Genomic DNA, 22,520 nt, shown 5'->3' on the forward strand with positions numbered 1-22,520 from the left:
GGTCTGCATGAGCAGCAAGCTGGAATCAGGAGCTGGAGCTGGGAATCGAGCCAGGTAATGCAGTGTGGGATGTCGGTGACTTAGATCACTGGGCTAAATGCCTGCGCCCTGTAATCTACTTTTAATATAAAAGAAAGTCTGTTGACATCTTTTTAATGTTATTTAAGCAATCAATACATTTTGAAAGAGTCTTTGATAGTCTAAATAATATAACATTTTTAATTCAACAGGATTATCTTCAAGGAAAGTAGTTTTAAATACAAGCGGCCTGTACTACAATATAGAGCTTCTGAACTTCGGACAGGTTATTATCCTCACTATAACAAAACAGATTTTAATTTACTTTGTGTTTAAACAAACAACTAAATTCTGTTTCTTTTCTTTTTGTGATCAAATTCTGTTTAGATTTATCAAGCATTTAAGATCAACGTGGTAAGCAAGTGCTCAGGAGTGAGAGGTAAATGTATTTTCTGAAAAATAAATAGTATTGTCATTTGAAGAATTAATAGGTCTTCACTTGAGTTTTCTATATTACTTTTTTTTGGACGGACAGAGTTAGACAGTGAGAGAGAGAGAGAGAGAGAGAGAGAGAGAGAGAGGCAGCGAGCAAGGTTTTCCTTTTCTGTTGGTTCACCCCCCAAATGGCCGCTACGGCCGCAACCGGCGCGCTGCGCCGATCCAAGGGAGCCAGGTACTTCCTCCTGGTCTCCCATGGGGTGCAGGGCCCAAGCACTTGGGCCATCCTCCACTGCACTCCCAGGCCACAGCAGAGAGCTGGCCTGGAAGAGGAGCAACCAGGACAGAATCCGGTGCCCCAACCGGGACTAGAACCCGGGGTGCTGGCGCCGCAGGCGGAGGATTAGCCAAGTGAGCCATGGCGCCGGCCTCTATATTACTTTTAAAAGTACTTTTTTTATGAAATAAAATAAAATGGTAATAATAGGAAAGGGATTTAGCAGAAACTCTTTAAGAGTAAAATATCTTTATCTGTTTCAGGTAAAATATCCACATTTCAAAAATATTGTATATCTGTATGTCTTGTTGTAATAGTAATTCAGATTCAACTGTTTAGTGTCTTTCCAGTTAGATTAGATACTAAGTATCTAATTAAATCATTGTTTTAGGAATTCTCAACTTTTTTTTATATTGTGATATAAGATAAATACTTAGTTACTGAGTATTTTTTTAAATGGGTGATTGTGTGATTAGTTAGGTGTTGTAGTAGTTAATGTTACAATTAGGGTGATACATGGTTAATAATGCCTGGTTCTTTTTTGTTTTAACAGAAGAAATAACTAGTATCTATAAACTTCATATTCCCTGGTCTTATGAAGATTCACTAACTATTGCACAGTAAGCATATGAAAGAATTTACTTTCAATTTTGATATTTTTGAATAATAGATATTCTGCTTAGTTTAGTTATTTAAATCCTATGAATTATTAAAATGCCTCTTGATAAAAATGTATGTATCCTTTAGCATGCACAGAATTTAATATAGTATACAATATTCTTATTAAATAATATAGTACTTAAGCCTTACATACTTGAAATATGCACATCTTTCCACACTCTCCCTCAACCCTTGTGTGCTTGAGGGAGCACTGAAACATTTGAGATATGATTGAAACAATGGCCATTCATAATAGTGTATCTGATATCTAGCTTCATCTACATTATTTCATTTTATTGTGCTGAGGATTAACTTGACCATGGCATTTTGTATTTGGCAATTGATATTTAAGTTATCTCTTCAGGGTTCCATCTTCCACAGAAATTTCTCTGAAACTTCATATTGCTCAACCAGAAAATGACAGCCATGTGGCATTATTAAAAATGTATACATCATCAGACTGTCAGTATGAGGTAGGTTGACTGCATAATCTTTTTTTTTTTTTTTTTTTTTTTGACAGGCTGAGTGGACAGTGAGAGAGAGAGACAGAGAGAAAGGTCTTCCTTTGCCGTTGGTTCACTCTCCAATGGCCGCTGCGGCCAGCATGCTGCAGCCAGCGCACCGCGCTGATCCGATGGCAGGAGCCAGGTACTTCTCCTGGTCTCCCATGGGGTGCAGGGCCCAAGGACCTGGGCCATCCTCCACTGCACTCCCGGGCCACAGCAGAGAGCTGGCCTGGAAGAGGGGCAACCGGGACAGAATCCGGCACCCCGACCGGGACTAGAACCCGGTGTGCTGGCGCCTCAAGGCGGAGGATTAGCCTAGTGAGCCGTGGCGCTGGCCGTTGACTGTATAATCTTTAAGTAAGATTTAGTTTCAGCATAAGCTTGAAATATTTTTATATTAGTTGCAGATATGGCACTATGGAAGTTAGTAAATGTAAGTAATAGACATTTAAAACATTTTAACAATTCTCCATTAGTGCATATTAGCACCATCTCACTGTACCCTTAGTTGGACAATTTGAAAGTGTATCCATCTTAAACACTAGAAAATTAAAAAAAAAATTGAGGCTTCAGATTAACCTTGAAAGTTTGGAGGCCCAAAATCCAGAATCTGTCATGAGTCAAAGAACCTCATGAAGTCAAATGACTTGGCTTTACACAGTAATTGACATGATGCATATTGGTTTACATTGCTCCTGGGTTAGCTTAAGGTGCTGGGCCACCCTGAAATCATGAGCCTGGAACACAAACCAGGTCTTCCTTCTTTTTCACTGATTATTTAAACTCTATTTGTCATTAATATGTGCAGTTGTACCTACTGTGTTTATTTTATAATGCAAGAGGACCTCTTCATGCTAAGAGAAGGAACCAGAATTGAGAGTAACATTTTGTTTATTTACAGATCTCATGAATAGTCCCTCCCTATTTCAGAAATTATCAGGTTCCGCAACTTCAAATTTAAATGCTTAAAGTAGTATTTCAATGGTAGCAACAGAGCAGTCTTCTGTTTTTGCTTAAATATTTGAATTCTTTATTAGAATTAATTTTCTTAGGGTATTCTAGGATTGATGTTGTCAAATTAATAGAATCTGTTCATACAACAAAATTTTAGTTGTATCTGAATTAGATGAATTTAGATTGCATTATGTTTCTAACAATGGGCTAACATGGTTTTTAACTTGTATCTTATTTCTAGCATTAAAACAGTACTAAAAATTTTGTTAATAATTTACTCCATATTCTGCAGTGATCTCAAAATGTCCATGTTTTTACAAATGCATTTTTTCAATAAGCCCATATTTTGAGAAAATGCAGTCATTTTATAACTTCCCTAAGAAAAATCTGTTTCCTTTTCCAAGACTTCTTTTTATCAAAAAAGCTTTGTTTGTGGTATATATAATTAGTATGAATTTCTTTTTGAAGTATTATATATATTTACTTGAATTCCTTTAGCTGGCATGATCTGTTAATAACGTCTTCAGATTAATTAAATATTTTAGTTAGTAATGGGTTACCACAGATACCAAAATATTTATCCAGTTGTTGATGAATTAGAATATGGGAATGCATGCTAAGTGATAAAACTATTAAGATTTTGAATATCTTTAGGTTTATCATTATAAAAATTAATTATGCTCAAAAATGTGTAGAAGTGCTCAGTTTAATGAAATGTGAACTAGAGGAGTTAAAAGAAAATAACCTTTTTTAATCATTGTTTTAAACTAGGTGACAGTTAAGACTTCCTTTTCACAAATACTTGGACAGGTAAGAGAGACTTCTGGTTATTGGTTGATTATTGCCTTGTGAATAAATACTGTGAGGAAGGAATTATAAACTTTCTCTGTAATCTGATTTAACAGCATATACGATCTCTTTGGTTGCTGTAGCTGCTGTTTTGTTTTTTGTTTTCTTTCTACCTCTAGTTTAATAAGACATAGGAACCATTCTTGGCCCACAGGCCAAAGTTGGCCAAACTTTGCCTTAAGGTAATGCTTTCATGTTTGATACATCTAGAAATGTCAGCTGATACCTGATTACCCACAAGAGTTAATCTTTTTGCCTAAATGAATGTCATATTAAGACTTCATGTTGCTCATACTACAGTATGATCATAGTGCAATAAAATCTATAGGCTCTGTCATAAGGCGTTCAGATCCAGCTGAAAAGCCCATGAGAGTATTTCAGGCATGGAAAGCCAAGACACTCTGGCAAAAACAAAAACAAAAAAACCTAAATGAAAGATCTCCGCGAGTGAGATCCCAGTGGAAAGAACGGGCCATCAAAGAAGGAGGTACCTTTCTCTGAAGGGAGGAGAGAACTTCCACTTTGACTATGACCTTGTCTAAATATGATAAGAGTCGGTGAACTCAAAAGGCTTCCATAGCCTTGGCAACTCATGACTGGAGCCTAGGGAGATTACTGATGCCATAAACAAGAGTGTCAAATTGTTAAGTCAACAACAGGAGTCACTGTGCACTTACTCCTCATGTAGGATCTCTGTCCTTAATGTGCTGTACATTGAGATTTAATGCTATAACTAGTACTCAAACAGTATTGTTCACTTTGTGTTTCTATTTGGGTGCAAACTGTTGAAATCTTTACTTTATATATACTAAACTGATCTCTGTATATAAGAGAAATGAAAATGAATCTTGATGTGAATGGCCTGGGAGAGGGAGTGGGAAAGGGAAGGGTTGTGGGTGGGAGGGAAGTTATGGGGGGGGAAAGCCATTGTAATCCGTAAGCTGTACTTTGGAAATTTATATTCAATAAATAAAAGTTAAAAAACATACTAAGGTGTAAATATCTTTAAAATTAAAACAAGTGTCTTTTGTAAAAAAAAAAAAAGATAAATGTTGAAAATAACTTGCAAATAATACTACAGAAATTATGTATTAATTAGAACTACAGATATTATTCAACATAAATAAGATAATACTGGTTAGTCAGAGTTTAAAATTTAGTAAAATTTCTTATAGCTTTTTTTTTTTTAAAGATTTTATTTATTAGGCCGGCGCCGCGGCTCACTAGGCTAATCCTCTGCCTAGCAGCGCCGGCACACCGGGTTCTAGTCCCGGTCAGGGCGCCGGATTCTGTCCTGGTTGCCCCTCTTCCAGGCCAGCTCTCTGCTGTGACCAGGGAGTGCAGTGGAAGATGGCCCAGGTGCTTGGGCCCTGCACCCCATGGGATACCAGGATAAGTACCTGGTTCCTGCCATCGGATCCACGCCGGCCACAGCGTGCTGGCCGCAGCGGCCATTGGAGGGTGAACCAACGGCAAAAGGAAGACCTTTCTCTCTGTCTCTCTCTCTCACTGTCCACTCTGCCTGTCAAAAAAAAAAAAAAAAAGATTTTATTTATTTATTTGACAGGCAGAGTTACAGACAGTGTGAGAGAGAGAGACAGAAAGGTCTTCCTTCCATTGGTTCATTCTCCAAGTGGCTGCAACTGCTGGAGCTGCACCAGTCCAAAGCCAGGTGCCAGGTGTTTCCTCCTGGTCTCCCATGCAGGTGCAGGAGCCCAAGCACTTGGGCCATCCTCCACTGCTTTCCCAGGTCACAGTAGAGAGCTGGACTGGAAGAAGAGCAACAGCGACTTGAACCGGCGCCCATATGGGATGCCAGCGCCGCAGGTGGAGGATTAAACTAGTGCACCACGGTGCCAGCCACCATCTTAGAGCTTTTATCAATTTTATTTCTTGGACTGTTACATTTTGTCATTCAGGCATACCATGATTTTATTTCTTTACTTTAAATCATACTGGGGCTGGTGCCCTTTGCAACAGTTGCATCATATATCAGCACCAGTTCCAGCTGGTGAAGCAGCAGTCTCACCGCTTCACTTTCTATCCAACTCTGTGCTAATGCACCTGGGAAGGCAGCAGGTGGCCCAAGAGCATAGGCACCTGATAGCCATGTGGGAAAGCAGGGTGGAGTGCCTGGCTCAACCCCTAGCCTTTGAGGCCATTTGGGAAATGAACCAGCAGATGCAAGATCTCCTTCTGTCCCTCCCTCTAGCTCTCTGCCTTTTCAACTACATAAATCTTTCTTTTTTTAAAAAAAAAAAAGTCATTATAATGTAATTACAGTAAAGCTCACTACTCAAAATTAAATCAGGGCCGGCTCCGCGGCTCACTAGGCTAATCCTCCGCCTTGCGGCACCGGCACACCAGGTTCTAGTCCTGGTCGGGGTGCCAGATTCTGTCCCAGTCGCTCCTCTTCCTGTCCAGCTCTCTGCTGTGGCCTGGGAGTGCAATGGAGGATGGCCCAAGTCCTTGGGCTCTGCACCTGCATGGGAGACCAGGAGAAGCACCTGGCTCCAGGCTTCGGATCAGTGCGGTACACTGGCCGCGGCGGCCACTGGGGGGTGAACCAATGGAAAAAGGAAGACCTTCCCCTCTCTCTCTCTCTCTCTCTCTCTCTCTCACTGTCCACTCTGCCTGTCAAAAAAATTAAATCAGAAGCATTTTTATATGCATTACATCATTTGATCCTTATAATAACCTAATGAGGATTAGATGGTGATTATTAAATTTGTCAACATTATAAAATTCTAAGTTAACATTAAAATTTTTTGTGCTACATTATGAAGGAAAGGTGAAATGTTAGTACAAGGTGGAAAACAGCATTATGGATAGTAATACAAAATATTCTGAAGTGTTAAAGGACTTGTACTATAAGAGAAGAATTCATGCTGGTAACTTGGTGCTGTATACTCAGGCACCCGAAGAAGACAGACTCAATCTTGTTCATAAGTGGAACTCTTTCTAAAGAATATACTGGTGTTACATGACCAAGATGTGTACTTTGAAGTGTCAAATAAAGCATTTGTAGTGATTGAGTTGTTAATCTAAAATCATTGAAAAATAAATGTTCTTCCTTCATGCTGCCTCCTAGACATATTAGTTGGGAGCGGGACAAAAAGAGAAGTAGTTAGGACTTGCACTTGGTATGGTATTCAGCTGTCTCAAGCAATAGTTTAACCCATTGTGCCACAAAACCTACTCCAGTCTATTACATTTCTTTTTGAAAGATTTATATATTTATTTGTTTGTTTGGAAGGCAAAGTTGTAGAGAGAGAAAGAGGAGAGAGACAGAATATCTTCCATCAGTTGGTTCAGTCCCCAAATATCCAGAACAGCCAGGGCTGGGCCAGGCCCAGAATTCCATCTGGGTTTTCCACGTGGGTGACAGGGTCCAAGCACTTGGACCATCTTCCAATGTTTTCCCAGGAGTATTAGCAGGGTGCTGAATTGGAAGTGGAGCAGCCAGGAATTGAACTGACACTCAGATGGCATGCTGGTGTTGCAGACAGTGGCTTACCCTGCTGTACCACAATGCTGGCCCCTCAGTCTGCTGCATTTTTAATTGTGCAACTTACTAGCACTTCCCATGCCTGAATTTCCGTGGTGGTAAAGCAGGGATAAAAACTACCTTAAAGGATTATGGGAAGAGAGCATGAGATAATGCATATACAGTGTTTCGTATTGTACCTGGAACATAATGTGCTCAGGAAATATGCCTTGGAAAGCAAATTTGTAGCATATGTTTCACAGTTATGCTTTTGATGAAAAATGGAGATATGTTTCTAATATGGTATATATGAATATTTTCAATAATTATTTTATATAGAATTTTTTACACAATTGGAAATATCTTTGTGACTGTGTCAAGAAAGTCATAAAATAGGCCGGCGCCGCGGCTCACTAGGCTAATCCTCCGCCTTGCGGCGCCGGCACACTGGGTTCTAGTCCCGGTTGGGGCGCCGGATTCTGTCCCGGTTGCCCCTCTTCCAGGCCAGCCCTCTGCTGTGGCCCGGGAGTACAGTGGAGGATGGCCCAGGTGCTTGGGCCCTGCACCCCATGGGAGACCAGGAAAAGCACCTGGCTCCTGGCTCCTGCCATCGGATCAGCGCGGTGCGCCGGCCGCAGCGTGCCGGCCTCGGCGGCCATTGGAGGGTGAACCAACGGCAAAGGAAGACCTTTCTCTCTGTCTCTGTCTCTCTCACTGTCCACTCTGCCTGTCAAAAAAAAAAAAAAAAAAAAAAAGTCATAAAATAAAAAAAAAACTATTTCATAGGAAAGTACATTTACTTCATCAATATGAATATTCAGAAGTTTCCCATTGATTTGCCTCTTTTCTAGGTAGTTAGATTTCATGGTGGAGCTCTGCCTGCTTATGTCATCTCTAGTATCCTTCTTGCATATGGAGGGCAGTTATATTCTCTATTCTCAACAGGTAAGAATATTTATAATTTCATGCTTTTTATGAATATTAAAAGCAGAAAACTATTAGTTTTGTATGTATATTTAATTGTATTTAATTAGAAGTTATAATAAGGGAATTCTTGGCTATAACTACTACTGTGATTTTGTGCATGTGATTTTATGACCAGTCTTCTCTGCATCTTACTTACTTTCCAAAACCCTATCGACCATCAATCTTAAACTAGTTAAAAGCAGAAAAAAAGTACTGAGATTTCTTTTTTCTCTGAAAGTCCAGAGACTTTGAGTTTGTGGTGGTAAGATGTAAGAATTATTAATATTTGCTTAACTTGTCACTTTTCTGTCAGTATCTTTTTTAATGCAAAAAGTAGCTATTTTAAATCTAAACAAATTAACTTTTTAAAAAGTACCTAGGAATTGAACAATGAATTTTTCGTATTACAATTTTTCCAGTATTTATGTCTTAGAACAAATATTAACCAGAAAACATACCAAAAAAATAACAGTAATTCCCTAATAGTATCAAATGATTTAAATAACTTAAGCAGTTTCCAAATAAGATCCATATATTGTAGTTGATCATTAAGTTTAAACATTAAGCGCCTTAAACTGTAGGCTCCAACCTCCATCTTTCCTTACCTATAATTTATTAAGCAAAATGGGCTTTTTGTACTTTTGAGTTTCCTTGAGTTTTTTTTCTAAGTGTTCTTTTTGTTTTTGTTTTTAATTTTTTTAAAAGATTTGTTTATTTCTTTTAAAGTCAGAGTTACACAGAGAGACAAGGAGAGGCAGAGGCAGAGAGAGAGAGGTCTTCCATTCGCTGGTTCACTCCCCAGGTGGCCACAACAGCTGGAGCTGCACCAATCCAAAGCCAGGAGCCTGGAGCTTCTTCTGGGTCTCCCACGTGGGTACAGGGGCCCAAGGACTTGGGCCATCTGCTGCTGCTTTCCCAGGCTATAGCCGAGAGCTGGATGGGAAGTAGAGCAGCCAAGACCTGAACCAGTGCCCATATGGGATGCTGGCGCTGCAGGTGGTGGCTTTAACTGCTACGCCACAGCGCCAGCCCCCAGTTTACTAGAGTGTAGATTTTGCTACCCATAATGGAGTTAATATGTTCTTCTGTCTTTTGTATGTTGCATATATTGGTAATTAGAGCTTTGTACGTGATGATATTCAGGTTCTTTCCCACCCACTCTAACCCATCTTTTGCTCCTGCAGGAATATTTCATACTGTGTATACTTGTCCTAGGAAGCTGCCACTCCCTCATTTCCTTCATATCATCCTGGTGTGTGTCTTCTACCTGCCTCCAAGCTCTTTTCTTCCCTGCACTCCCCTATTCTGACCCTCTGTTCCTTTTGTTCCTTCTTCCCTTTGCCTTCTGCTCCCTTCCTACCTCCCTACTTCCTTCCTAACCCCCTTCTCTCTCCTGCTTTCAGTGGACCAGTGCTTCATTCCTGTTTTTTCATTCTACATGTTGCTTATGACAGATAATTTCTTGAAAATTCGTGGCCCATGTCTTCCTAAGTTTGCTAGGCTCTGGAATCCTGTGTTTTAAGACATACTTAAGAAAATGCCATACTTGTTTTCTGTATTTTATACCATGGCATTTGAAGTTGTGTATTCTGAGGACTTCTTAAAATGTAGTGCCTCATCAAAGGCACATTGCTCTTCATTCTATTCCTGCTGCGTGACGTGGTGTCAAGCACACCGTAGGTACTCAATACAATATTTGGGTTGTATCAACTGTGTCAGTTAGGTCCTGGCATGCTGAATGGAATAATTGAGATTTTTTTGATGAAGGGACTATTTCAAAGGTATGTGTAGGGTTAAGGGAAACCAACAAGAGATGATAAAGTATTGGACTGGCGACAGAACCATACTTCCAGGTACCAGGGCAAGATAGAGATAAAACCTAGATAGCTGTAGGAATGGGGAACATTACTGAGCCGCAGACTTGGATACGGGAACATTGCATCCACTGCCAGCCTGAGACTCAGCTGGGGAAAAACGGAGAAATATATACACTGACCTTATTTCTTCCTGCCTTCCTTTCTTCCAGTGCCTCCCTGTACTTAACCTTACTAGAAGCTAGTTCCAAGAACTCAGCCTTCCAGAGCCAGAGTTAGGTGAAGGTAGATGCAGGATGTGTGGTACAATGGACAAGGTCTTCCCTAGCGCATAGCGATTAGGACAATTTGCCTGTACCCAAAACTTTTTTTGTTATATTTGGACAGTAATCAGGGGAGGCTGGAGATAGGAAAAAAGAGTGTATTCAGAATAAGTATATATGCAGTCCATAAGAGTGGGCATTTGCTACAGTGGTTAAGATACAGATTGGTATGTTTGCATCCTGTGTCAGAGTACCTGAGTTTGAGTCTTGGGTCTGGCTCCCTATTGCAGCTTCCTGATAATGCACACCACTAGCAGTAGTGGGTAAAAGCTCAGGTGGTTGGTTCCTGCCACCCATGTGGGAGACCCAAATTGAGTTCATGGGCATTGCCTAACACCTGTTGTTGTGGGCATTTGGAGAGTAAACCTGTTAAGTGAGAGATCTCTGTCTACTTTTCCAAAAAAAAGAAGAAGTAGAAAAAGAAAGATAAGCAGTCCATAAACATCCACCATTTCCATCTGGCTGAGTACTTCAGCTACCTGGTACCTTTCAATGACTTACACAACTTGAAGTCTGTCTTCAGTGTTTGTTCATTTTAACCCGAGTTAACCTATATTCCAGGAAGAGGGATTCAATATGTAGTGTAATTTCTCCCAGACTCAACTTTTTTAATTAAAAAATTATTCTGGCAATATAAATGTCCGTCATGTTTTGAAAGTCTTAAAGAGACACATCATTCGCAGTTTAAACTGACTTGATAACTGATTTTTAAATACATGGAAGTTATATCTAGATAGTCCACTGAGACTCCAGGAATAATTGATGTTATTCTAGAAGATATAAGTATAGGATTATATCTCAAAAGTTAAAGTGGTAGTTGTATACCAAGGGTGCATATCAAAAATTACCTATTAAACATACCCCATAGAAATATTATAATAAAAATGATAGTAACAAGTGTTAACAAGGTTATGAGAGAATTGGAACCCTTATCCATTGCTAGGAGGAATGTAAATGGTAAAGCTGCTTTGGAAAACTGATGATTCTTCAGATGAGTTGCCTCATAATTCAGCATCTCCCTTCCTAGGAATATACCTAGGAGAAATGAAAGGATGCATACATGTTCACAGGAGTATTTTTTATAATAGTTAAAAAGTGGATGCTACTCAAATGTCCACTAGTTAATGAATGGAGAAGTTACTTGGCAATGAAAATGTTACATGTTACAATGTGGATGAACCTTGAAAGATCCCAGGTGAAAGGTACCAGTCACAAAGGGCCACACATGATATGATTCCATCTAGATGAAGTGCTCAGAATAGGCATATCTATGGAGACAGAGAGTAGATTAGTGGTTGCCTCCAGACAGGTGATGAAAATGGGTTAACACCCAGGAAAGTGGGTTAACGTCCTGGCCTGAAGCGCCGGCATCCCATATAGGCCCCAGTTTGAGACATAGCTGCTCCACTTCCCATCCAGCTCTCTGCTGTGGCCTGGGAAAGCAGTAGAAGATGGTTCAAGTCCTTGGGCCCCTGCACCTGCATGGGAAACCCGGAGGAAGCTCCTGGCTCCTGGCTTTGGATCGGCACAGTTCCAACCCTTGCAGCCAGTTGGGCAGTGAACCATCGGATGGAAGGCCTCTCTCTCTCTCTCTCTCCCTCCCCCTCCCCCCTCCCCCCTCCCCCCTCCCTCTCCCTCTCCCTCTCCCTCTCTCTCTCTCTGCCTCTCCTCTCTCTGTGTAACTCTGACCTTCAAATAAATAAATAAATCTAAAAAAAAGAAAAAATAAATGTGATATGACTGATTGTGTTGATGAATGTACAGTTCTGTGAATATACTACAAACCATTGGCTCATATGTACTTTAAACGGATGAATTGTATGGTATGAGAATTATATCTCAGTAAAGCCATTTTTAAAAAATCACACAAGGGGCTTTGTGATACCCCAGATTTGCTTCACAAATGATTGAATGTGTTTACCCTTATAAAAGAACAACTGAATTGCACTAATTTTTAATCTTTCAAGAAGATTAGTAATGATAGTAATGAAGACCCTTACTTTCTCTGTCATAAAATATGTTGCTCTTATAGATGATATAGGACATAATATATCTCATACTTCATTATTATGAGTTCTCTATTGTATGTAATTTTTTAAATCACCAGGTTCTTGCTTGGAGTATGCTGTTATGTTGGATAAAGAAGCCAAACCTTACAAAGTTGATCCTTTTGTAATTATGGTTAAGTTTCTTTTGGGGTAAGTTTTACTATTTATGATAATGATTTTAATTTTGGTTAATATAGAAAACATACTTGATTGTGTAATGCAGTATAAATTGTCATATAGATTTGGCAATTGGCTTGTTTCTTTAAATGGGAATTTTTCTTAGGAAAATGCTTAAGTATATCAAGATTTATTTCCATAGTATAATCATTTCAGAAATAATTTATATATATGTATATATATATCAAGCTAAATGAGGATTTTAAATTTTATGCTAAACATTTAATATTTGCAAATGGCTATATATGGTCCATGATCCTTAAATATTATTCCAAATTCACAAACACAAACAATTATGAGGTATTGATGAAATAATTCCTCTGATCTCTTTCTCTTACTTAGCATACAAAGTATATTTTAGAGCTTTCTACCCGGCTTAACATTTCATTGTTAATTTATTCACATTTTGTGTTTTTTTTTTATTTTAAATTTTTTTTTTTTTTTAATTTTTGACAGGCAGAGTGGACAGTGAGAGAGAGAGACAGAGAGAAAGGTCTTCCTTTGCCGTTGGTTCACCCTCCAATGGCCGCCGCGGCTGGCGTGCTGCGGCCGGCGCACCACGCTGATCCGATGGCAGGAGCCAGGTTCTTCTCCTGGTTTCCCATGCGAGTGCAGGGCCCAAGCACTTGGGCCATCCTCCACTCACTCCCGGGCCACAGCAGAGAGCTGGCCTGGAAGAGGGGCAACCGGGACAGAATCTGGCGCCCCGACCAGGACTAGAACCCGGTGTGCTGGCACCGAAAGGCAGAGGATTAGCCTAGTGAGCCATGGCGCCGGCCAACACATTTTGTGTTTTTTGGCTAAGAACAATTACTTAAGGAGCTGTTTGGAGTCCTTGCTCTGGCTCCTAACTCCAACTTCCTGGTAATGCAGACCCTGGGAGGCTGCAGGGATAGCTCAAGTAATTGGGTTCCTGCAATGCTTTTGGGATACATGGATTGAACTCCCAACTCCTGGCTCCCACCTTTAGCCTGGCCCAGCCTTGGCCATTATGGATTTTTGTGAAGTAATCATAGATAAGAGCTCTCTCTCTCACTGTCTCTGCCTCTCAAATAAATAAATTTTAAAAACTCAAAAAATTACTTAGATATCTTTTCTTTTATCATTACAACTAACTATTGGCTTTCTAGCTGAAGAAAAAAACAATTTATTTAAGGGTAAGTGGAGGTCAGAAATGCAATATTGAGACTCAGGCCTCAGATCCTTGAAGACTAGGAGGCTCACTTGGAAATTAAAGGACATATTATTTACAGAGAATTGAAACATGTTTCAGTATAATTATACATTAAGTATTGCTCTAGTAAATGGTCAAACATTAATTCTTAACTGTCTATTGTTGGATTTGTGTTTTATCTATTTATTTATACACTTTTTCTTCTATGTTTTCTTTTATCCACAGGTATAAATGGTTTAAAGAACTATGGGATGCACTAATGTTGCCAGAATTAGATGCCATTGTCTTAACTAGTCAGAGCATGTGTTTCCCCCTTGTCTCCTTGATTCTCTTTTTATTTGGAACATGTACTGCCTATTGGAGTGGCCTGGTCTCTTCTACATCTGTGAAACTCCTTTCATCATTGTGGCTAGCTATGAAAAGGTAAAAAATGAATGACTCAAAGCTTTGTTACTGCTCCTAATTAAAACCATTATGTTCCAGTGTGAAACCTTAAAATTATTTTCAATAAAGGAGAGATGTATAACTAGCAAAAGTATGGGTTAGTGTTCAAAGTTATGTCTTTGGTAAAACTAATCATTTATTGCAAATTAAATGCTACATTTAATTTTTACTTTAGCGGTAAAGAATTAATCGAAAAGTTTGACCAAAGGTACTTTTAAATTTCACTATTGTAAATTTTTCCCAGGAGGAATTGTTTCTCTGACAGTGCTTTTATATGCTGACTTCTGTAATCATACCTGAGGGAAAAGACTTCAGTCAAGATACTTAGCATCAGATTAGATGAGATGTATAAAAGTTCCAGAAATATTGTCTGGAATTTTCTTAGAGTCCAGAGACTCTGTCTTCCTGGTAAAGCACCATTGTAGCTTCCATAGCCACTCCTTCATACCAGACATGTGTTTTACTGTCCCTGTTTGAATTGTGGTGTGATACCCCACCCTCCACCTCTCTGCAGTGCCTCTGGTGGAGGTTTCTGATGGTGATGCCATCAAGCATCTGTGTGATGTTGAGTGTTTAAGAAATCGAAAATTGCTCCTTATGCTGTTAAGATTGAAGATGTATTGCACAATATTTTTGTCTGTAATTAGTGGTTATCTTTGGTAGCATTTTTTGTTCCTTAGTACAAGTTATGCTTTAGTGTTTCTAATTGGAAGAGGAACTATTACAGGTCGAAGAGAACTTATAATCAAAGATATGTGATGACTGCCTTTAATTAAAAATACCTTACAGTTTACCTCATAGTACTTGTTTACTAATAAGCAAGAAAGAAGGGCAGAGTAGTATAGGTTGAATACTTCTTATCCAAAATGCTTGAGACCAGAGTGTTTTGGATTTTTTAAAATATTTGCATGTATATAATGAGTTATCTTGGGAATGAGACCCAAGTCTAAGCAAAAATGCATTTGTGTTTTATAGGCACTTTATGCACATACCTTCAAAGGTAATTTTATAAAATATTTTTAGTGTACCTGTGTTTTGGCTGCAACCTGTTACTTTGAGCTCAAATGTGGAATATTCTTTTCTATTTGTGATAACATATTGCTCAAAAAGTTGGATTTGGAGGCAGTTCAGATTTTGTATATAATTTATATGTAATTTTATTTTTATGTGTGATTGTATTAATATCTATTCATATGTTTCTAACTGTATTGTTATTCCAGACCCTCTGAACTTCCCAAAGATATCAAGATGTTATCTCCAGACTTGCCCTTTTTGACAATTGTTTTGATCATAGTTAGTTGGACAACTTGTGGAGCACTTGCCATACTTCTTTCTTATTTTTACTATGTGTTTAAGGTATGTCTAATCAGTAAAGCCAGAATATGACTAGGCTTTGTATTAGGCTGACCTAGATTGTCATGAAGGTGTTGTTAACAAAATTTTTAATTGCTGCTGTAGTAGCCTTCTGTTATATAACAATTTTAAATTTAAAGGTTTTTTTTAAAAACATTTTAATTAGTTAAATTATATAAATTAACTATAGAACTGAAGTTACTATTCTGAGTTAGGGTTTCTTATTTAAAAAAAAAAAAAAACAAAGGAAAGGGAGAGAATACTATTTGTTTAAAGTTGTTCTTTCCTCTTTAAAAACATTTTGCTAGAGCAGTTTTTATTCATACCTCTCTTTACATGGGTGAGTTAATAAATTAATAAGATCAATCCATCATGCTGAGATAATGTAAATATTAGAAAACTTGCCAAAGAGTCAGAACACAATGATCAAAATAATTGGGCTAGTAATGTTGCTGAAGAAGTGAAAAACACTTCCAAGAAGACTGACAGCTTACAGGAAAATCCAGGAAGTTATCCAGCTCTGTACTCCCCATATTATTCTTAAGGACAGATTGCTGACATTAGATTAGATAATAATTTTTTCTGGGGCCAGCACTGTGGCACAGCAGGTTAAGCCTCCGCCTGCAGTGCTGGCATCTCATTTTGGCTTGAGTCCCAGCTGCTTCACTTCCAGTCCAGCTCCCTGCCTAATGTGCCTGTGAAAGCGGCAAAGATGGCCCGAGTCATTGGGTGTCTGCCACCTACTTGAGAGGCCTGGGAAGAACTCCTGGTTCTGGCTTCAACCTGGCCCAACCCTGGCCATTATGGCCATTTGAGGAGTGAACCAGTAGCTAGACTATCTCTCTCTCTCTCTCTTTCAAATAAATAAATTTTTAAAATAGTAATTTTTTTCATTTTTCATGTTCATTTTAATTAATTTTTAACAGATTCAATATGATTTATAGATAAAAGTCCAAAAGCTTATAATGATATTCCTTTCCTCCCTCCCACTCTTCTTCCTTCTACTTTTCTTTTTTAGTTTTTGAGATAACATTTTAAATTTATATTACAGTAAAAAGGCTTTCTACTTCACCCAAATAGAAGTTTAACAGGTGAAAAGCAAAAGACCCTAGTTTAGTGGGAATATACACAATGGGTGTAAACAATAATTGAATGGAAAAAATGACTGTTTGACTCATATACATATTTTTTGTCAAATAATCATTCATAATTTCTTTCAATGAAATAGAACCAATGGCAATGTAGCATCTCAATATTTCCTGTGTGGATACAGGATAATAATTAAGTTCATTTAGATATTAAGCCATCTGCATAAAATTATTCCTGTGCATAAATTTTTTGTTTTTAAACAAAGATTTATTTGTCTCTGTTTTTAACACCGATGCATGCATGGAAATTGTAAATTATTTCCAGTTTTCCAAAGGAAATTTATATGCATCTGAAAAAAACTATTTGTAGGGCCGGCGCCGCAGCTCACTAGGCTAATCCTCCGCCTAGCGGCGCCGGCACACCGGGTTCTAGTCCCGGTCGGGGCGCCGGATTCTGTCCCGGTTGCCCCTCTTCCAGGCCAGCCCTCTGCTGTGGCCTGGGAGTGCAGTGGAGGATGGCCCAGGTGCTTGGGCCCTGCACCCCATGGGAGACCAGGAAAAGCACCTGGCTCCTGGCTCCTGCCATCGGATCAGCGCAGCGCGCCGGCCGCGGCGGCCATTGGAGGGTGAACCAACGGCAAAGGAAGACCTTTCTCTCTGTCTCTCTCACTGTCCACTCTGCCTGTCAAAAAAAAAAAAAAAAAAAAAAAAAAAAACCTATTTGTAGGTACTTTGATTTTTCTTATGTATTTCAAACAGCTGACCCAATAAGCAAAACTTTCTCACTTAAAGAAACCTAATGAATTAAATATACAGATTTTTTTCAGTTTCTTAGAAATATTTCAATACTATATATGATCAGATTTTCAAATTAGATTTTCAAAGATTTAGAATATGTGAACATGTTAAGTTTGTTTACCCTATTAAATATAATCAAGTATTTGTCTGATAAGATCCATTAAGATGCTGTACCGAGGCATCATTCAGACGTATGTTCACAGAATATAAAAGGTATTGCAGTATACCTTAGCCACAACATAACTGGGAAATTTGTATTATTTTGTTTTCTACTTTTTTTTTAAATCCATGATAGCAAGTGTATGTAGTTATCATCTTTTATAAAATAATGTTTAAGTGAATTTTCATTTGTTTAGGTTTTGTAAATTCCAGATTAAACTGCTTCTCAGTTTTTAGTAGAAAGGCTCATACTCATTGTTTCAAACTAAAGTACAAGTCATTCCTTTTTCCTAGATCGTTCATTTGCAAGCCTGCCTAACAACTTTTAAAAATAACCAGCCTGTGGTGAGTTTTATCTTCAAAACTGTATGTAACTTCAATGTGAAATAACATGTGGAATAGTAAGATTCTGTTTTTAAAAGATGTTATGATCTCAGGGCCAGCATTGTGATGTAGTGAGTTAAGCCACCACCTGCAGTCTGCCATTCCATTTGGGCACTGGTTTGAGTCCTGGCTTTTCCAATTCAGATCCAGCTCCCTGTTAATGCACTTGGGAAAGCAGCAGAAGATGGCCCAAGTATTTGGGGCCCTGCACTCATGTGGAAGACCTGTATATAAAGCCCCTGGCTTGCTCCTGGCCCAGTCCCAGCCACTGTGGCCATTTGGGGAGTGAACCAGTTGGAAGATTTCTCCCTCTCTCTCTGTCTTCTCCCACTCTGTCCCTCTGCCTTTCAGATAAATAATGTTTTAAAGATTATGATCTTAGCCGGCACCGTGGCTCAATAGGCTAATCCTCCACTTTGCGGTGCCGGCACACCGGGTTCTGTCCCGGTTGCCCCTTTTCCAGGCCAGCTCTCTGCTGTGGCTCGGGAGTGCAGTGGAGGATGGCCCAAGTGCTTGGGTCCTGCACCCCGTGGGAGACCAGGATAAGTACCTGGCTCCTGGCTTCAGATCAGCGTGGTGCGCCGGCCGTGGTGGCCATTGGAGGGTGAACCAACGGCAAAGGAAGACCTTTTTCTCTGTCTCTCTCTCTCACTGTCCACTGCCTGTCAAAAAAAAAAAAATTATGATCTTACAGTGTTTAAAAGGTATTATGAATTTAAGTAACTTTAAGGAAAGTAAACACTACTAAAATAAATTTAAGTCATTCTAAATTGATCTTTATCAGTTACTGTGTCATTTTGGTATTATTACAAATTATCTTTTGAATTTTTTTTGGTTAAAAAGAAATCTTTATTTTACAAAATTAAAAAACATAAATAGTATTTACAAGCATCTTTTTTTTTTTGGACAGGCAGAGTGGATAGTAAGAGAGACAGAGAGAAAGGTCTTCCTTTTGCCGTTGGTTCACCCTCCAATGGCTGCCACAGCTGGCGTGCTGCGGCCAGCGCACCATGCTGATCCGAAGCCAGGAGCCAGGTGCTTCTCCTGGTCTCCCATGTGGGTGCAGGACCCAAGTACTTGGGCCATCCTCCACTGCCTTCCCTGGCCACAGCAGAGAGCTGGCCTGGAAGAGGGGCAACCGGGAAAGAATCCGGCGCCCCGACCGGGACTAGAACCTTGTGTGCCGGCGCCGCTAGGTGGAGGATTAGCTTATTGAGCCATGGCGCCGGCCACAAGCATCTTAAATACCAGCTTATGATACTTGACAGTTTGGAATAATTTCAAATTGAATTTTCCCTAAGCTTTTAAAATGCAAAATTATTCATGTGCTTCAATGAGTTATGCAGTTTTTGTTGCTACCATTCCAACAGGATTTTTGGTTTTTCAGAATTGTTCAGACTCTAGTCATTCAAAAAAATACACTGTACTTTTTAAATGACTAGCTTAAAAAAAAAAAGTCCTGACCTTCCTACCCCAAGTTGTGGGATATTACCCCAGGGAAACTCTATAAACCAGACTTTTTACTGTCCTGTTTATAAATCACCACTATAACTTTTTAAAGACTCACATTCCTGGCACTCACATTAATCCACCTGCCCTAACTTCTCAGGAGGAGCAGAAAAGATGGAGACGATAGGTGGAGGGGTGCATATGAGCATCTGAAATCACACTGCTGAAAATATAACACAATTATGAGATCTTTTGAATTTTATTTTGATAATTACCTGGAAGATAGGGATATACAGGATACTTTGAAAAGCTCATGAAAAAGACTCTGTGTTTACCCAGCAGTTAAGAGGTTCACATCTACATCAAAGAACCTGAGTTTGATTCCTGACTGCAGTTTCCTGCTAACACAGACCATAGGAGGCAGCCTTATTGGCTTAAGTAATTGGGACCCTGGATTGCATTCTTTGCTCCCAGGTTTAACTCTGCCCACACCTACCTCCAGCAGTTGTGAACATTTGAAGAGTGAATCAGCAGATGGGAACACGTTCTGTCTATCTGTGTCTTTGTCTCTTTCTGCCTCTCAAATATCAAATAAATTGTTTTTAAACTCATGGAAAATGGCATTAAGAATGTTTATTTCAGAACAAAAAAATTCTGAAATCCATGCAGTTTTTTCATAATACACGTTTTCATGAACTTCTTAAAGTCCCCTTGTATGCATGGATTTCAAAGTGTTTTACACTAAAATAAACTTACCTTTTAATAACATTTTTCTACAGACTTTTTGAAGCACACTCATATTCTCAGCTGTGAGAATAGAAAGTCAAAGGAATGAAAAAGTATTGTAACTATAACCATTTTAAAGTGTCTTTAAATAATTGTAATGATTTATGTCACTTTGGTAATGGAAAGATATACTTGTTTATCTTTTAAGTACTTGAGCTTGATTTTGAATAAATAATATCTTAAAATTATTTTTGTTTACTTAGCATCTTGATATTTTAATTTTGTGCTTTTATAGAATCCCAAGCATTCTAGAAGAAGTGAAAAAAAATCCAATCACCATAAAGACTCTGCAGTACACCATCTTCGTTTATCTGCTAATGATGCTGAAGACAGCCTTCGTATGCACAGTACTGTGATTAACTTACTAACATGGATAGTGTTACTCAGCATGCCGTCTTTAATTTATTGGCTAAAGAATCTTAAGTGAGTTTTATGTATATAATTATTATTTATGTCGTTCAAACAATAAGCATCTTTAAATAGAGACTTCTTCCTGATACTCCACGAAAATTCCTCAGGAACACAAGTTTGGGGCCTATGTCACAGCAGGTTAAGCTGCGGCCTGCAGCGTCACCATCCCATATGGGCGCTTGTTTGAGTCCCAGCTGCTCTGCTTCCCATCCAACTCTGCCAGTGTGCCTGGGAAAACAACATAAGATGGCTCCTAGCTCGTGGCTTTGGCCTGGCACAGCCTTAGCCATTGTGACCATTGGGGGAAGTGAGCCAGCAGGTGGAAGATTTCTCTCTGTCTCTTCTTCTCTCTCTCTATAACTCTGTCTTTCATGTAGGTGAAAAAATCTTAAACACACACACACACACAATTATATATTACCTGAAATTTGTATTTAGTACATTAACATTCTCTTCTTTACCATGAGAATAAACTTCCCCAAAAATCAGCCAAAAAAGAATAAATTGTATTTTTGTCTACTGAAAAATTACTAAGTAAAAGATGACCTCATCCCAGTAGGATTTGAACCCTTCACTACTAAATATAGTTATCAAAAATAAAATTTTCAGTTTATCTAAATATGGAAAGTATTTCTTTAAGTTGGTAAACCAAAAATAAATTCAGTAAATTAAGTCAAAGGTTACCAGATGTTAATATCCTTCTATTGTCCCTCTTTTTAGTCAGTGCCCACTGTTTTCTTAACACATTTGCAGTCAGAATTATTTGAGAAACACAAATTTGTGATTCTGAAGGCTGTAGAAACTTACTGTCAATAAATGCATGAGACAGTCCTGGATGTTAAGCATTTGGAAAGTGAACCAGCAGATCAGAGATCACTCTCACCCAATCAATCAGTATCTCTTCCCCTCTGCCCCCTTTTTGGGCATAAACCTATTGTAAAAAGGAAGTGCTTTCATACTGTGTATTATCATTTCCTTTAGTAATTTGTAAACATAATTTTACATATAAAGTATTGGGTATAAAAATAATCTAGAATAAAAAATTACTTACTAGACTCTTCATGAGCTGTTTAGAACTCTCATATATATTGCTACTGTAATACTCTAACCATTATATAATTTTATTCTAACAATTTAAAAAGACCTGGTCTGTTTTGTTGACTTATGTTTCATATTTTTATTGTTACAGGTATTATTTTAAACTTAATCCTGATCCATGTAAGCCTTTGGCATTTATCCTTATTCCGACTATGGCAATTCTTGGAAATACTTACACTGTTTCAGTAAAATCAAGGTACAGTAGTTTAATCTTTCTTTCCTCATATTTCTTCTGGCCTTTATCACCTTTATTTTATTTCTGAAACATACTCTTTAATTTAATGAATTAGACTATTCCTAAAAGTAAAGCCACAACAATATTATGATTTATAAGCAGATATAGTTTATATGCAAGTGTGTTATCCTTGTTTTCTTAATTTTAGGTCTTAGTTGTTAGGCTGTAATTATACAGGTTTTTTTCCTTAAAAGTTAACCCTTGAAAGATACGAATGATTTGCTTCCAAAAAGTACAGGAGTGGAAGCAGATAGACGAAGTAAGATTGGCTCTGATTTGATAATTTTTCAAACAGGGTCATGGGTGCGTGAGGGCTCATTATGCAGCTTACTTTTGTATATGTTTGGAATTTTCTGAAGTAATACTTGGCTTTTTATTTACCGGTTGTTGCTCTGGAGGCCTTTTCTGTTGATTCTGGCAGATATTCTAGAATTAAGTAGACCTGGGATTAAAGCTTGACTCACCATTTTCTAGCTCTGTATCCTTCAGCAAGTTTCTTAATCCATATTATCCTTAGTTTCTCTGTTTTCAGAGCAAAACGTGATAGTCTTTTCTGAGAGTAGTATTCTCTTAAAAATTTTAGTGTTTTGTCTTATGTGCGCCTTTTGTTACAAATTAAATATG

General features: G+C 38.5%; 1 protein-coding gene across 1 annotated transcript in view; it reads left to right on the forward strand.

The window, feature by feature from the left end:
- PGAP1 (post-GPI attachment to proteins inositol deacylase 1) overlaps positions 1-22,520 on the forward strand; it is a 76,551-nt gene that overhangs the window by 45,637 nt on the left and 8,394 nt on the right. The window contains exons 15-26 of the mRNA XM_002712363.6: positions 231-304; positions 406-457; positions 1,287-1,353; positions 1,758-1,866; positions 3,625-3,663; positions 8,041-8,134; positions 12,400-12,490; positions 13,917-14,114; positions 15,356-15,491; positions 17,828-17,878; positions 20,388-20,575; positions 21,753-21,857. Coding sequence (XP_002712409.2) covers positions 231-304; positions 406-457; positions 1,287-1,353; positions 1,758-1,866; positions 3,625-3,663; positions 8,041-8,134; positions 12,400-12,490; positions 13,917-14,114; positions 15,356-15,491; positions 17,828-17,878; positions 20,388-20,575; positions 21,753-21,857 — 1,204 coding nt within the window. The remainder of the gene's footprint in view (positions 1-230; positions 305-405; positions 458-1,286; positions 1,354-1,757; positions 1,867-3,624; positions 3,664-8,040; positions 8,135-12,399; positions 12,491-13,916; positions 14,115-15,355; positions 15,492-17,827; positions 17,879-20,387; positions 20,576-21,752; positions 21,858-22,520) is intronic.

Source organism: Oryctolagus cuniculus, chromosome 3, assembly GCF_051225735.1.
Source record: "Oryctolagus cuniculus isolate XC-2025 breed Fujian yellow rabbit chromosome 3, ASM5122573v1, whole genome shotgun sequence".
Lineage (NCBI taxonomy): Eukaryota > Metazoa > Chordata > Mammalia > Lagomorpha > Leporidae > Oryctolagus > Oryctolagus cuniculus.